Raw genomic sequence first — 17,601 nt, 5'->3', positions numbered from 1 at the left:
AGCCTTGAGCAAAGGATTAACATCAAGTTCTTGACAAACATGGGAAAAACTCCAGCAGAAACCCTTGCCATCCTGAAGGATGTGTACGGACAGAAAACAATGTCCCGTACATGTGTCTGTGAGTGGCACAAGAGGTTCAGGATGGAATGGGGTGATGACGTCCCTCAACAACAAGAAATGATGCCAACATCCAGAAGGTCAAGGAATTGGTGTGGAGTGATCACAGACTGATGATCAAAATGATGGCTGAGCAACTGGGATTGAATAGGGAGTCAGTGAGGTCCATCTTATTGAAAGTTGTGGGTATGCGGAAGATTTGTGCAAAGTTGGTGCCCAAACTGCTCTCCGAGGACCAACAGACCCGCCGTGTGGATGTGTCACGGGACATTCTGGAGCATCACCCCGCGCCATCCTCTCATATATCTGTTCACTTCATCCCTCATTCTTATCCTTTGCCACTCCCTTCACCTTACTCATATACACTCTTCTAGTCAATCTTTCATTCCCCATCCTCTCCACATGGCTGTTTTTGGATGATTTTAATGTTTAGCATGAAAGACATTTTCAGTTTGGAGGATTTAGGTGGGAAGTAAGGTCTGGATGATGATGATGATGATGATGATGATTATGATTTAAGCATAGCCTTCATTAACTCCATTACTCTCTGGGGACTCTCTTAATATGATTAGGCCTACCATTGTCTGGCAGAAATTTGAATAAGTTAAACAGTACATTACAAAATTCATGGGGTTAATCAGTTAATTCCAGTGATGTATTTGCATTTTGTTTTTTTGCATTTTAAGACCATTTTATTTAACAAAGGAGAAACTTTTCAAACTGGAGTTAGATATAGCCTTTGTGAATCCTGTATTTACCAGACATCATCCCAGAGTTGAATAAAATAGTCTGGAAGTACCAAGAATGAATACAGTAAATTTGTAAATATGATCACTGCATCAGAGGGTTTTAGTAGTATACTCTGTTCCATATAAAGTGGCGGAGAAGCTACGCCCAAGTCCTAGTCGAACGCAGGTGACCGTACAGAGGGATAAAAGTGACCTCACCTGACTCTTTCTCCAGCCTACTCTCCTGGGAGAGAGAGAGAGAGAGAGATTTGAACTGTTTATTGTCTAATCTTCAAATATAGCAATAATATATTTTCTGACCTAATATTAATTAATCCTACATCCAATCCAAACATGAATTTGTGTAATTTGAAGGCATTATTACGAGTTCTATCCTGATTAGCAAACCTAAGAAAATCACCAATTCATGGCGGTATGGTGAAACGTTATAATTATGAAAATATCAGTCATATGATTTGCTGAAAATAACTTCAATCAAGATAGAGTTTTATATAAAAAAAAAAAAGGTGAAATACACATTACCCTCTCTCTCTCTCTCCCTTCTAATGTGTGTGTGTGTGTGTGTGTGTGTGTGTGTGTGTGTGTGTGTGTGTGTGTGTGTGTGATTAATAGGAAAAGGGAAAGTTTCTCCCTCTCCCTCCCCACCTTCTCTCTTTGTTCTTTCCTCCTTCCCTCCTCCCTCCCTCCCTCTCTCTCTCTCTCTCTCTCTCTCTCTTGTATAATATTAAACAAATTATGTTCAGTATATGGCTTATATTTATATTTACAACTCTTATTTACAATAAGTATACACAAGACACCTCACACAACACTTGTTTATTCATCTTCATCGCTGCTGGACTCGTTCAATATATTGATAACAAAATTTTCTACCATGTGGTTTACAGCAGTGTCATTTCTCATAAATTCTTCTTTTTGTGTGTGTGTGTGTGTGTGTGTGCCGCACATTTCTGCCAGTTTTCTGCTGTTACTTTTTCTATCGCATTTCTCGTCAGCTCTTCGATCACTCGTAATTTTTGAGAAGAATTTGAGTTTCTCTTCCTCACATCATCGTTGACCTGAGCCCAAATCAGCTCTATGGGGTTGAGCTGGCAATGATAGGGAGGAAGCCGCAGCACCTGGTGACCAGGATTATTGACGATTTCATCAATTTCAAACAATTGCTTGTCTTTGTTTTTTTCACTTGGTGTAGCAGGTCAGCCTTAGTGTGCAGAGGGTTATGAGGGAGGTTGTTATCAAGAAGCCACTTTATAATTTCTTGTTTTCGTAAGCTCTGTGTTTATGCTTTATTTATGATTTTGCAGTGGTATGATGCGTTGTCCATTATTATAAGTGACCTGGCGGGATGTTGGGAAGCATCATCAAGGGCGTTCCAGGAAATGCTGCATGTGACCTCAAGGCAAAAGCTCCACCCATCTTGACCTGAGGCCAAACGCACACCTGAACCAGTACGGGTGAGCAGGTGCTCCACTCATGCATTCCCTCCTTCCTCTTCTTTGTTACCATTCATCTCAAGCAATACTCACCCAAGAGTTCCAGCATGCTCCACATATTTTCATAAGAACTGTCGATAGAGAATATACCTTATATGCGCGTGTGTGGGAGCATGTATGTGTGTGTGTGTGTGTGTGTGTGTGTGTGATGAATGGGAAATTTTGAAACCGGTCTTAAATAGTTTTTAAATATTAATACAACAATCAAGTTGCTAAAAGTAACGTATAAGAACATACTGTAAGAAGAGAGAAAAACTGCAGTAGACCTTTTGGTCCATGCTAGGCAGCTACAACAGGAATAAGACTAATCTATGAGAATAATACAAGGATAGCACAGAAGAAGGCTCTCCACAGAAAATACACACACACACACACACACACACACACATGCACCTACACCTACACACACACACACACACACACACACACACACACTCTCTCTCTCTCTCTCTCTCTCTCTCAGGAGAGGAAGGAGAAGGGAGGGGCTGGAGGAAAGAGGGGGATAATCCTTCTAAGGTCACCTGCATTCTACGTTTGACCCAGACTTGGGAAGGAAAATACAGGTTTCTCTCCGCCAGTTTATATGGAACAGACTATAGTACTGTAGTAGTAGTAGTAATAGTAGTAGTAGTGGCTTCTGTAGCCCCAGGGTAATCTGGAAAGTGAACTCAGAGGTCAGCAGGCAGAAGTTACTCTTCTTCTGCAGTCAACTAACCTCACGTAGAGGAACAAGGAAGGACGTAAGGGACATTCGTATAATCAAGCAGTGGAGCTGCATGGTTTTATCAGTGCCATCACATGAAGGCACTACCAGCACCATCAAAGGGATGATGGAGAATGATGCCTTTATGTGGTGGGTGACACTGATAGGATTGGGTATTGGAACTACCTGGTTATACAGATGTCCCTCACCTCCCTTTCTTTCCCCTGAAGAAAGGATGGTGGGCTGCAGGATAGGGGCAACTCCAGCCTGCTGTTCACTGGGTTCACATTCAGATGAACCTAGGGCTGCAAAGCTACTACTGTACTACCATTAAAGGAGTTCATGTGCTGGAATATGTATTTACCTGCAATAAAAAATGAATAGCACTATGCCACACTTATTTTTTCTCTCAATTTCAGGTGAGACGAGGGAAAATTAGAGCCAACAAGAAGAAAAATTTATCAAAACTGAAGAAAGCAGCTAAAAGACTGCAGGATGATAGAATAGCAGCATTTAAAATTATATTTAATGGTAGGTAAATTTACATGGTGTGTTTTTACATTCAGTGTTTTGATAGATTGCATTAATAATAATGATAATAATAATAATAATAATAATTAGTGGTAGGTGGTGGCGACCATCATCCACTCACTTGGTGTAGTGCTGCCTACTTCTTCCTTAGCCTTTATCATTCTTTTTCTGTGCCTGCCCTCTTCTCTTCCTATTTCTCCCATCTTTCCTGTCACTTCTTATTGCTTTTCTTTCCTTTACAGGTGGCTTTACATTGAGTGACAAGCCAAATGGTTTCCTGTAAGCCAAGAAACCATTTACTACGCTGGGTGGTAACCATATAACCAAACCATATGTGCTCCCAATGTGTCAGCAAGTGGGTTGGTGAAGGGTTAGTGCCCCTCCCTGTAAAACAAATAACTCAAAGTCAAATGGGCACCCCTTACGGGATTATGGCGTCTGGCAATAGATAGATGAATAGATAGATAATAATCATCATCATCATCATCATCCGGACCAGCAAGTTCAATCCTTTCACGCCTGACAATCTCCATCTGCTCTCCCTGACACGCCGTACACATAAAATCAGCATTATCTCGCAGTCTACCTCTGATACCACTACATCTCTTGTGCACCCATTTATCACAAACACCGCACAAGATGGAATTACTTCCCACACCCTTGTGGCAAACTGCACATGGCCACCCTCCCTCGTCTTTGACAGTACCGCCACCAACCCTAGATATCATCACTTTTGTTTTATCTGCATTTACCCCTAAGCCCTTGTGCCCCATACCATCTCTCCACTTCCTAAACCATTCCTCTGCCTCCCTTTCGTTCTCTGCAATCAACACCAAATCATCAGCATACAACATCTCCCATGGGAGTCCGTTTCTAAAGTCACATGAGAGGGCTTCAAGTACCATGATAAACAACATGGGACTCAAAACTGACCCCTGATGCACACCAACATTCACGGAAAACTCATCACTGAAATCTCCATTCACTCTTACCTGGGTGCGAGCACCCACATACATAGCCATAACCACCCTAACCAGCCACTCCTCCAAGCCAAGCTTTCTCATTGCCCACTTCACCACCTCTCTAGGGACTCTGTCAAAGACCTTTTCCAAATCAACAAAAACAAAATACAGATCCCTTATCCTACCAATATATTTTTCCTGAAGCTGTCGAACAATGAATATGGCATCAGTGGTCCCCCTACCTGGCACAAACCCAAACTGCATCTCATCAATATTCATTCTTTCTCTCATCATACCTTCTAAAACTCTCTCCATTAGCTTCATTATCTGATCTAAAAGCATTATACACTCAACCCCCTGCTATCACGCATTCAGCTATCACACTTATCTGCTATCACGCATTCAGCTATCACACTTATCTGCTATCACGCACACATCAAATGCACAACCATACATGCTATCACGCACCCCAAGACCGCTATCACGCGTCGAGTTTGAAGACAGGCTAAGTGAAACTTATTCACATGGCACTTCATACGAGGTTTGCAGAGGATACGATGGTTAATCGGAACGGTAACGTGGTAAAATTCCCGATTATAGCACGGGCATTTGGAATGCATCTGAACGGATTCCTGCTGAGGACACGACGGGCAAAACAGTGACCAAAACCCATTCGGCTCGAAAGAATATATCGTACTACAGCATTGAAATTTAGCCTAATGCTGAATACTTATTAATATTGTATTTTAGAATAAATATCAATCATTTTGAAACCCTTATAAAAAGTTAATATTTCTTATGCCGAAAAAACTGTGATGTCGATAAAGTAATCACGTGTTTACAACTGAGACGGGGCTCTGACGACAGTGTGAGGAACGTGTGTGATAGCGTCCAAGTTTTGTTCCACTTAAATGTTCCTCAGCCATTCCTGATATAAGGTACCATGTGATACCCCCTTTAGCTGTGGACACTAAAGAAATGGAGACAGCCAAAGAGATCTGGCGGCAACTAAGCCACTCCCAAGCCTCGGAACCCATCAAACCACCCAAGCCGTAATCCTTATAAAAGTTTGATGGCCTTTTATGTTGTTTATTTATTCATTATACTGTTATTATTAATGTAATAATGCTTTATTTCATGTTAGAGGAGAGATTGGCAGGAAATCGTAGGCATAAAGTGGTTAAAAGTTAGAAAAATGGGCCACCGAAAAACCAATTAGAAATTTTCCCATTGATTGTTCAGTTCAGCTATCACGCATTCAGCTATCACGCGCGTTTCCTGTGACCAATTAGGCGCGATAGCAGGGGGTTGAGTGTACCTCTTTAATTTCCTCTTTCCACGGCATCACCCTTCCCTTTATACACATTTACAATTATACTCCAGCCAATCATATGGGACAACACACTCACAAATAATCATATTTATCAGGTCAGTGACTAACCTCACCCCTATATCTCCTAAGGGCTTCAACATTTCGGCAGTCAACCCAGACACACTTGCTGCCTTCCCCACCATCATCCTGCTATTTCCTCACTTACAGTAGCAGCATTATTCATAGGCCAAGGATCTAACACTGGATCTGCTGGCTCAAACCTTCCCTGTCCCAGTCAAACTCCCCATTCAAGAACCGGCTATAATGCTCTCTCCATGCATCTTTAATATCCTCACTGTTCACCACTACCCTTCCTTCATCATTCTTCACACACTGCTCACCTATAATATCCCGATTATCCCTCTCCATCTGATTTGCCACCTTAAATGTCATATTTTTCCTTTCCCCATGATTTAGGTTATCAAGTAAAGTCTCTGTGACTGACTTCGCCCTGTATACCTCTCTTCTAGCCCTACGCTTGGCAGTCAAGTATTCCTCCTTGCTACCACCCTTCTTCCATTCCAGGAAAAACCTTCTTTTCTCCTTAACTGCAGCTTCTACACCCTCATCCCACCACCAGGTTACTTTATATTTTGATGGTCCTCTTGTCCAACTGCATGTTACCTTAGTAACTGTCAAGAGATTGTTCTTGAGGGCTCTGTACTGTTCATTAATGCCTCTGTCTACAGCTCCCTGTTCAGCCACCACTCTCCTCATCTCGCTGTAGAAGGCATCCCTTACTACTGTACTTGGTTTTTCAGCTTCCATATTTTCCTCCTAGGTACATAAGTCCTCTTTTTCATCACTCGTTCTTTAAGCACCATATCACAAATCAATAGTTTCTGCTGCTGGACACACTCCTCACTTCCTATAACTTTAACATCCCTCACTAACCTCCTATCAGCCCACCTAACCAGAAAATAATCTATCTGACTGCTATTTCCCCCAGACTCATACGTAATTAACCTACTGTCTCTTTTCCTAAAATATGTGTTGCACACAATCATGTCCGTTGCCTCCCCAAACTTGAGTATCCTTTCCCCTTCTGCATTCCTTATACCATACGCACATCCCCCTTGCACTCCTTCATAACCTTGTGCTGCTTCACCTACATGACCATTTAAATCCCCTCCCAAAACCACTATCTCATGATTCCGCATACCACCTACTACACGTATTAAATCATCCCAAAATCTATCTTTCTCTGCTTCATCCAATCCTGCCTGTGGAGCAGATGCCGATATAATTGCAGCTATCTTTCTACTGGATAGAATTTTCACTACCAATATCCTATTGCTTACTCTCATAACATTCATAATATATTCCACCTATTTCTCCGCAATCAGTGACATCCGCAGCAGGGCCCGACAGCAATGAATGAGTAAATGGGGAGTGTGTCGTCCTGTCTCGGCTACCTCCCTTTCCTTGGGGGAAGCAGCCTAGGTATATAGATAGATAGATTTCTCCGCAACCATCACACCAACACACCCATATCCGTCTGTCCCCCCCTGCCAAAACAACATATAGTAACAGTCCTTCCCAACAATCTTTCTGGCTGATCCACCCTGTACCAGACTTCCTGCAAACACGCCACATCCACCCACCTCCTACTGAATGCCTCAACGACTTCCCCTGCTCTTCCCCTCAAACTTCCCACATTCCATGAACCCACCCTCATCCCCCTGGTTGATTTACTGTCCTCAGGCTTGCTTTGAAACTTATTCTTGTGTTTTGTCATAGTCAGTATTAAGAAAGGGGGATAGACATACCCCATAACTAAATTACCTGGATATCATCTGGTGGTAGCGAGAATAAATAGAAATGACAACCATGGGCAGAATGGGTTATTTTCCATGTGTTGACGATGATGATAATGTAATTACATAACTGGATGTGGGTGCCTGTGGCTGGTGTTGATGACACTGTTATACAGTAAACTTTTTACTGCATGTTAGTAAACTTTTTACAATTTTTTTTTTTTTTTTGGTCTATTTTTTACGGCTTTTATGTAAGTAGATTAGGTTAGCATAGATATGGCTAGGTTGGGTTAGGTTAGATATGGTTATGTTATGTTGTTAGGTTAGGTTAGCTTGGGTTAGGTAAGATTATATTACCAGCATGTTAAGTTAGATTACCTTAGATTTACCGGTAGTAATGTTCAGTTAGTGAAGGTTAGGTCAAGTTAGGTTAGGTTAGTAAGAATGAAATGACTTAGGATGGATTAACCTTTGGGGTGAATTGATGAGAAAACCCTCTATGGATTAACCTTTGGGGTGAATTGATGAGAAAACCCTCTAATCTGACGCCTCTCCCCAGGTACTGCACCCATGTTGTGACAGATGAAATTAATGAAGTGGCAGCAGAATTGCTCAAAGCTGTGGTTCTGTTCCAGAGGCGACTGTATGCACGGGACCCTGCCAAGCGTGCCATCAAGTCAGTTGATAATTTTTTTTGTTGCTGTTGTAGCACAGGTAGTAGTAGTAGTAGTAGTAGTAACTGTGACCCCAGGCCTATGTAAACAAGAAGCCAGTGGACTATAGGCTGAAGCTGACATTTTTCTGCAGTCCACCATTTTTCAATTGGGGGATGGGAAGGAAATTGATGGTTGTTTGTAAAACCAGGCAGTGGAACCACCGAGTTATATAGGCACCGGACTACTGGCACATGAAGGCGTTCTTTGCCAGCACCTGCTTCAAGTGAAACCGCCCTAAGTGAGACATATTTCTGGTTTGTGACTGAGTGGTTAAAGCTTAAAAACATTCATTTCTAACTTGTGAGCAACTTTATAATGAATCATAAGTAACTTTAAGTGAATATCGTCGTCATCATCATCATCATCATCATTATCTAATCCTGTGTTGCCCCATGAGGAGTGTAGGAACCCAGGGCTAGGCAAGTTGGTCCAGACATTTAAGATGAGAGTGACCAGCCTCACTCATCCCTGAGTGGCATTACATGAGCAATAAACCCCAACCATCCCTTGGATATAAACCTACATTGGCTTAATCTGGCAGGAGTGCCTTAGTTACCCACTAAACCACCAGGTGCCATAGTTTGGTTATGTGGTTATCACCCAGCGTAGTAAATGGTTTCCTGATGTACAGGAGACCATTTGCCATGTCAGTCAGTGGAGAGTCACCTGTAGACAGAAGGAAGAAGAAAGAAAGAAGGAAAGAAAGAAAGAAAGAAGAGGAAGGAAGGAAAGAAGAAAGGAAGAGAGGAGAGGACAGTCACCTGAGAGCAGCACTACGTCGAGTGAGTGGATGGTGAGCGCCCCCACCTACCACTAATAGATGTTAATTCATCAGCAGCAGAATAATGAAACAGCTTTTAAAGTGAAACAGCTCTAACCTATTAAAGTAGAGTGATATTTTCTATTTTATTCTCTCATGATACAGTTTTATTCAGCATAAGAGAGACTTTGAAGTAGAGAGGTTAGAAATACCCTCCATCAACCCCATCACCATAGAAAGTCTTCCAAAGGAAAATGAAATAATCTGGTAGTTATGAAAATACAGTTGATTAATACATCGTTGGATTCATGCTATTAATTTAGGCCAAATTGTAACTCCCTTTTTTTTGACAGGCAGAGGTTTGTGTGTGGGCTGAAGCAGACAACCAAGTTAATGGGCAAGATGTCATGCATCATTATGGCACCAAATATACAGAAGTGCTATGAACCAGGTAACAACATATTTGCATGTTTGTTTTAACTCGGCTCAGATCTTAACCTCTTTCAGCTCAGTTGATGGCCAAATGTAGTTGGATGAGAGTCAGTTTGACAAGCAACCAAGGAGATTCCTACCTCATAATGAAGGCTTACAGAATTTCATATGCCCTTGACTTGGTATTCAAGGTGTGGAAGTGGCCCAGCTTTGTCAGCTGAAAATTAACCAACAATAGTGTGTCAGCTGTTATTATATTACTGTATCCCTTTTCTATGTGCTTAATTGAGTGAAGTAAGCGGTGATTGATTATTTGTTATTTCATGTCATTGTTTGGTCCAATAAATTTTGGGTTAAGAGTGAATGCGTGAGAATGTTGTACAGTATGGTACAGTACAGTACAGGTACTGTAAGTAGTGTTATAAACAGTAATGTAGTAGTAACCACAACCCTAGGCTTATCTGAATGTGAACCCAGTGGATTACAGGCCAGAGATGCCATCTTCTTGTAGCTCACCATTCTCCTTTTAGAGGAGAGGGAGGGAGTTGAGGGAAGTATGTATAACTGGGCAGGGGAGCAGCTCGGTTATATCAGTGCATCCACATGTAGGTGTCCTTTTCTAGCTCCATCGTTTTGTTTAATTTTTGAAGGCTCTATGCATCGGTCTTGGTCACCTAATGGCGGCTCTCCATGCTGCTCCATCTGTGGCAGCTTCCCTATTCAGTCCCTCATCCCTGAGGTCACACTGAATGACATCGTCCCAGGTGTTTTTCGGTCTACCTCTCGCAACCCTACCCCTAACATTAACACTTCTCACTTTCAGCACCCATTTATCATCATTCATCCCCTCCACATGCCCAAACTATCTCAGTCTGCCTCTCCTCATCACAGCACCAATACAGTCCAGTCCCAACCTACTCCTCAACTCTTCCATCATAAACCTAGCTCCCCCAGGCCTCACACTCGGGGATGCACTGCACATCCACCTAATCATTGTCATTTCTGTACATTTGAGCTTGCGAATATCCTCTTCCTTTACTGCCAGGTCTCACTACCATACAGCATTACACTCCTAACAAAAGCTGTATACAGAGATCCTTTACCACAGAGGGAGAACCCTCTCAATGTCAGGAGAGGCAACAGCTCCCTGAACTTCTTCCAACCACTCCTTGCTCTAGCCACAGAGCTAGCTCCAGCCCTGCCACAAGCACATAACATGTCTCCCAAATAACAAAACTCTTCCACACACTCAAGAGATCCACCAGCAAGTTCAATCCTTTCACGCCTGTCAATCTCCACCTGCTCTCTCTGACACACCGCACACATGAAATCAGCGTTATCTCGCAGTCTACCTCTAATACCACTACATCTCTTATGCACCCAATTATTACAGACACTGCACAAGATGGAATTACTTCCTATGCCCTTGTGGCAAATCGCACATAGCCATTCTCCTTCCTCTTTGACAGTACTGCCCCTAGCCCTGGATACCATCACTTTTGTTTTGTCTTCATTTACTCCTAAGCCCTTGTGCCCCATGCCATCTCTCCACTTCCTAAATAATGTAAAATGTACCCAATACAGTACTGGTATTTGTCCCTCAGCATCGTTTTAAGTGTGTTTAATGATGGAAAGGGTCGATTGTAGCCAACCAGTTTTTAAAAAATAATTTCTGAAATTTGATTAAAGTAAAACCTGTATGGTCTCTGTGTATTTTTACTGACTGCACTCTGTTGTGTGTAGCCTTTGGTAATCTATACATTTCAGTTCAGTTCCCTGTACAGCATCCCTTCACATACACTGTACCATTCACCTCATATGCTTTATACCTCTTAGGGGTCCCACCCAAAAATCCGAAAAATCTGATAATCCGAATGATTCTCGGTCCACAGCCATTGGGATTGATGGACTTTTATTGTACAGCTTATTAATTTTAGACATCTCAAACTTTAATAATTATTTTGGGTATCAGTGTCCCCATCCTGCACAGTAATTTATCATGTATGCCATCTCTGTACTGACCCTTTTCCTAGTCTGAAGTGCTGCTTTATACCTGGTACTCATTTTGTCTTAACTTGGCCCAGAGTTTTGTAATTTCTAGCTCAGTGGCTGAAAAAGACAATGCCCTGTACTCTGGCTGTATATTCTCTTCATAGCACCTCTTCTTGACTACTTTTTTTTTTTTTTTTTTTACTATAACCTGGCATAAAAAATTGCCATCTCTCTATTGTAAATGCTGAGTTGTAACAACAGATTAGCACTAGAATATAATGCTAGTAAAAAAAAAAAAAAAAAAAAATCCTGTGGAGGGAATATAGAGCCATAGCATTGCCTTTTTCTGTCACTGGACTATGTGAAATAAGTCTATCTATCTATCTATCTATAGCCCGACGCCCTAATCCTGCAAAGGGTGGCCGCAGACAAAACGCCTCCAAGTCACTCTGTCACCCACCATTTGACTCCCCTCCCCCCAACTCCCCCCCCCCTCCCTCATATACCTCTCAACTCCATCCCTCCACCTCATCCTCGGTCTACCCCTCCCTCTCCCTCCCTCCACCTCACCTACATACACCCTCTTAGTCAGTCTTTCATTCTCCATTCTCTCCACATGTCCAAACCACCTCAGTATATTTCTCCTAATCTTTTCAACCACATCCACATCTACCCCACAACGTTCCTTCACTTCTTCATTCGTCAACCTGTCCCTCCACGTCACTCCACATGCTCCTCTCAAGTAACTCATTTCCACTGCTCTCACTCTTGACTTGTTCCCCTCTTGCAACAGGAAAAAAAATCTGGCCCTTGTTAATGTAAAAGAAGCCTAGTATAACCTTCTAGTGTTTATCTTTTGCAACACCTCAGCATTCAAGATGAAGAGCTGACAGTTTTAGGCCAAGCAGAAGCAAGAGTAATATAAGGCACTCTTCCCCTGCAGGAGGTCTAGATGATGCTGTGGAAAAGACACTACAACAAGCAAAACTGCAAGAGGTGCCGGTTGTATTTGCACTGTCACTGAAGAAACTGGGAGGCCTTACCCACATCAAGCAAAACATTTCCTGTGTTGGCATCATTAATTATCAGGGAGCTCAGGTGCAGTCACTTATGTTTGAATTCATGTGATGTTTGTGCTGGTTTTGTTGGTTATTTTGTGGAAGTAGTGTGTGGTGAGTAAGGATGGAAGCAGTATGATGAGTAAGGATGGAGGCTGTGTGATGAGTAGTATGGAAGCAATGTGATGAGTAACGATGGAAGCAGTTTGACGAGTAAGGATGGAAGTTTAATAGAGTGCAGGAAAAAAAAAAAATGGTACAATGAGATACTGACCAAAGTTAAAAAAAAAAAAAAAATCCCCTAGGCTCAGTAGGTTAAGGCAAGGATATATATATATATTTTTTAAATGGTAACGACCTAAAATTGCCATCTTGTCATTGTGACTGCTAGGCTGTAACAGTAGATGAACACTAGAATATGGTACTTGTTGCAAAGAAGTGTGTGGAAAGTACAGTACTGTGTGTTGAGCTGTAGCATTGTCTTTTTCTGCCATTCAGCCACCTGTAGTAATCTGCAAAAGGACAAACATCTGGGCCAGGCTGAGGTAAAAAAGGTATTGCTCCATGTCTGCAGGTAGCATTATGTAAGCAGGTGGTGAATCAGTAGAGAGGTGATCCACTATCCCAATGGACACAGATTTGAATCCCGGCTGGGGCATGGAATGGTTTAAGGGATTTGAATTTGACATGCCATAAAAACACCCCCACTAATACCATTACACCAGTCCTGTATGAGACACCCCTAGTATGTATTCAGTATGGGTGGCGGGTGTTAGTGCTGAAGTGGTGACATGTGGAGGTCTATGGTTTGTAGAACTGCTGGGCCTCAGGGAAAGGACTGTTAAGCATATGTCCAGAGTCAGATACATTAAAGGAAAAAAGTATGAAGTAAAATGACGGTTTTGCATTTAAGCCATAATTGTCAGAGTAACATTTCACTATAGTCCTTTTGCCTTAACTTGGCCCAGGTTTTGATCCTTTTGCTGCCTATTTCACGTATCTCAGTGGCAGAATGAGACAGTACTTTGGCTCAACATGATTTCCATAGTACTTCATTTCTAGCATTATATTCTAGTGCTATTCTCATGTTACAACTCAGCAGTGAAGGTGGAGAGATGTCAGTTTTATACCAAGTTACAGTAGAAAGGGTAAAGTAGGGTGATGATGATGATGATGATGATGATGATGATGATGATGGTGATACAAATAATTAGATCCTACCTCAACCTTGCTTTATGTGGGAATAAGGGTCTGGATGGTGATGATGATGTTGATGATAATGATGATTATGATGATTATTATTATTGTTATGACAATGATGATAGTGATGACAACAATATGAGATTGATAATGCTGTAGTGGCTGATGATGATGATGATTTGGATTGGCTTATTTTCAGGACTCCTTCCACAGGTTGATGGCTCTGATACCAGCTGCAAAGGAGAAGTACCAGGCTTTGGTCAGGAGTCGCCAGCAGGCCATCCTTCCCCTATCCACACCTCCTCCCCCTGCTCCTCCCCCTTCGTCACTTCCTGACCTCACCCTTTCCCCCTCCTCGTCACCTTCCCCATCCTCCACACCCCCTCACATCACCCCTCCTGCTTCCTCACTCCCTAAACCCACCCTTTCCCCCTCCTCGTCACCTTCCCCATCCTCCACACCCCCTCACATCACCCCTCCTGCTTCCTCACTCCCTGAACCCACCCTTTCCCCCTCCACCACACTGCCTCACCCCTATCCTCCTCCCTCCTCCATCCCTCCCACCACCGCTAACTCAACACACATCATTCCTATATCCTCTACAAAGGAATCCACTAATTGATATTCGAGTTCAGTTTATATTTGTGCACTGTTTTCTCTACTGTAAGGTTTGCTTGTGATTGTTTGTAAAGCATGGGAGTGTTGAAATGCAGTCCATCCAAATATAAATTGCTGTATATAATCTTTGTACTCTAACTTGGTCCAGATTTTCATTCTTTTGCAGCTTATTTTACATAGCTCAGTGGCAGAAAAAGACAATACTTCAGCTCTTCATCCTTTCCATGTAGCATTTCTTCATGACTAGCATCATATTCTAATGCTAATGTATTGTAAATCAACATTCATGATGGAGAGATGGCAATTTTATGCCAGGTTAGTGTAAAAAGAGTATAATGACGGGTGATGGAGTTAGAGTGATGTAATAATTAGAAGCAGTTGTAACCTCAGGATTATCTGACTGTGAACCCAGTGGACTGCAGGCTGAAGTTGCCACTCTCCTGCAGCCCATCATCCTCCATTTGAGGGGTAGGGAGGGCATTGAGGATGTTTGTATAACCAGGTAGCTTCACCACCTAGCTACATCAGTGCCACCACATGAAGGCATCCCTTTTCAGGATGAAAATGTTGTAATGCCGTCAATCCAAATATGAATGATAATTACGGATGTTAGGGTTCGAATGAAGGACTGTGGGGCAGGTGTGGAAGGGTTTAAGTCATGGCTGAGTGTAATTTGTACTGGATTATTGGTTGTTATTCAGACCTCCCACCAAATGGTGCTTTCCAAGGAGGAAAATTACTATACTCTTTTGACTTTAACTTGGCCCAGATTATTGTCCTTTTGCTGTTTATTTCACATAGCGCGTTGATAGAAAAAGACAACAGTATGGCTCCACCTCCTTTACCAAGCACTTTTCATACTGGCGCCCTGTTTTAGTGTTAGTCTTATGTTACAACTAAGCATTCAAGAAGGAGAGATGGCAATTTTAGGCCAAGTTAGAGTAAAAAGAAAATAAGCTAAAAGGGGAAATCTTTTAAACCCCTGAATTATAAGTCATGTGTTATTTTATTTATTTATTTACTTACAGTAAACCCTCATTATACAGTGCCTCATTGTACGATATTTCGCTTATACAGTGTCAAAATTTTAGTACCCTATGCCCACTATACAATGGGAACGATTTGCAACAACGATGGATCATCCACGGCTCAGTGAACAGCGAATGTGCAAACGCAACAAAAACGTCCTCACACTGTCGGCATTAGACCACACACACTTGTCCACCGGTCCAGCCTCATTAGCTAGCCCTGCCCAGCCAGCTAGCCCAGTCTTATCGATTGGTCCAGCACCATCAGCCAGCACCACCCAGCCAGCTAGCCCAGTCTCATCTGCCAGTCCAGACTCATCAGCCAGCACCACCCAGCCAGCCAGCCCTGCCCAGTCAGCCAGTTCTGCCAGTGATGAGTGAGGGCTGTGAGGCCCTAACTGTCCCTTAGCCTCGGAGGGGACATCAACAATCCTATTTACTTAAGTAATAGTAAGAACTACTGTATACTGTTATTTTCATGTTTTTCCCCTCTTTATTCATTATTAATGTGTTACTTTACATGTTTAAACATAAGGATATTTCATGTATGTGAGTGTTAAGGTGTGTGAATGTGCGAGTTTAGGCAGGTCTGAGAACGTATCCCCATTGACTACATGTTATAACAGGTTCACCATACAATGGATTGCTATACGATGGGGTTTTCAGGAACGGAACCCCATCGTATAATGAGGGTTTACTGCATGAAAAAATATAATGGAAATTGGCTGTTTGGGTTTGGTTATGTGTACTGTATTGTAAATGAGTTTTTATTCCTGTAGAACAGTAATAATTGGATGAGAATGAATGAATGAATGAATGAAAGAACAGTAATGAGAAGCTGCACAGTCTGTTGCATAACACAAGCACAGTGGCTGCCCTGGATGCTGGTACTTTCAGCTGGATGTGGGTCTTCCAGTCTGCCTGCACGTTTTTTTTTAAAGTGTGTGTATGTGTGTGTGTTTTTACCTAATTGTATCTTTACAGGAATGAGTCAGGCTCATGCTGTTCTGTGTATTAAACCAGTTTTATCATACATATCCATAAATTTGTGAATATTTTTGGCACACGCTATTTCATTTGGTAGTGCATTCCACTGATCAATTGCCCTATTTGGGAAACTAAATTTCCTTGCATCTTTATCACCTCTGTTTTTACATACCTGTAGTTTTTTGCAGTGTCCTCTTGCTGATGCTTCCCCATAGGTTATATATTCATTTATGTCTATTTTCTCTTTCCCTGAGATGCATTTATATAGCATAATCATGTCTCGTCTTTACCTTCTCTCCTGTAGTGTTGGTAGATTCAGTTTTTCTAGTCTTTCTTCGTAGCTTAGATCTCTTAAGCTTGGTACCCATCTTGTAGTTGCCCTTTTTACTTTTCCAGTCTTATCTATGTGTTTATTGAGATGAGGACTCCAGACTACTGATGCATATTTCAGGGTTGGTCTGATGAATGATGTTATTATCTTTCTCAGTGTGTCTTCATTTATATATGTGAATGCTGTTCTCATATTAGTAAGCAGTGTATACATGTTATGTAGCTTCTCACTGATGTGATCATCTGGAGATAGTTTGTTACTGATAATCACTCCTAGGTCCTTCTCTCTTTCTGATATGTGTAGGGTTGACCTTCCTAACTTATAATCCCAATCTAATCTTTTCTCACTTTTGCCACACTTAATTACATGACACTTGTTCACATTAAATTCCATTTGCCAATTATTGCTCCACTGTGTGTGTGTGTGTGGGGGGGAGAAGAAACCAGAGGCCAGTGACTCTCTATGTTGTAGGAATGGCTCTGTTCCATTGGCTGAAATCTATGTAGTATTAACTCAGAATTTTCCACCCACAGAAGTTCAGGCCTCTGGATCTTCGGCCCAAGAAGACCCGTGCCATCTGATGCAGCCTGACAGCGGCAGATGAAGCGCCTCACACCTAAGATATCTATCTATCTATCTATTGCCAGATGCCACAATCCCGTAAGGGATGGCCATTTGACTTTGAGTTATTTGTTTTACGGGGAGAGGCACTAACCTTCCACCAACCCACTCGCTGACACATAGGGAGCACGTATGGTTTGGTTATATTGTTACCACCCAGTGTTGTAAATGGTT

At 42.1% G+C, this 17,601-nt stretch overlaps 1 protein-coding gene across 1 annotated transcript; it reads left to right on the top strand.

Annotated features, from left to right (window-relative positions):
- The first annotated feature begins 239 nt into the window (after positions 1-239).
- On the top strand, positions 240-17,387 carry LOC145390035 (selenocysteine insertion sequence-binding protein 2-like). Its single transcript, XM_080265116.1, has 6 exons — positions 240-376; positions 8,244-8,360; positions 9,005-9,193; positions 9,514-9,611; positions 12,528-12,682; positions 17,340-17,387. The coding sequence occupies exons 1-6, from the start codon at positions 240-242 to the stop codon at positions 17,385-17,387; spliced, it is 744 nt and encodes a 247-aa protein (XP_080121242.1).
- The last annotated feature ends 214 nt before the right edge of the window (positions 17,388-17,601 follow it).

The sequence above is a fragment of the Coenobita brevimanus genome, unplaced genomic scaffold (genome assembly GCF_032717465.1).
Source record: "Coenobita brevimanus isolate Jiangsu-jjx unplaced genomic scaffold, ASM3271746v2 jjx.HiC_scaffold_2752, whole genome shotgun sequence".
Lineage (NCBI taxonomy): Eukaryota > Metazoa > Arthropoda > Malacostraca > Decapoda > Coenobitidae > Coenobita > Coenobita brevimanus.
Note: the sequence above shows the minus strand (reverse complement) of the source record. Positions and strands in the feature narration are given on the sequence as shown.

Bases quoted from the DNA above. Each gene is read 5' to 3' on its own strand.
- LOC145390035 (XM_080265116.1), top strand. From the start codon at position 240: ATGATGGCTGAGCAACTGGGATTGAATAGGGAGTCAGTGAGGTCCATC. The intron at 9,194-9,513 runs GTGAGCGCCCCC...TTTTTTTGACAG, and splicing joins CTACGTCGAGTGAGTGGATG to GCAGAGGTTTGTGTGTGGGC. The intron at 12,683-17,339 runs GTGCAGTCACTT...TTCCACCCACAG, and splicing joins TTAATTATCAGGGAGCTCAG to AAGTTCAGGCCTCTGGATCT.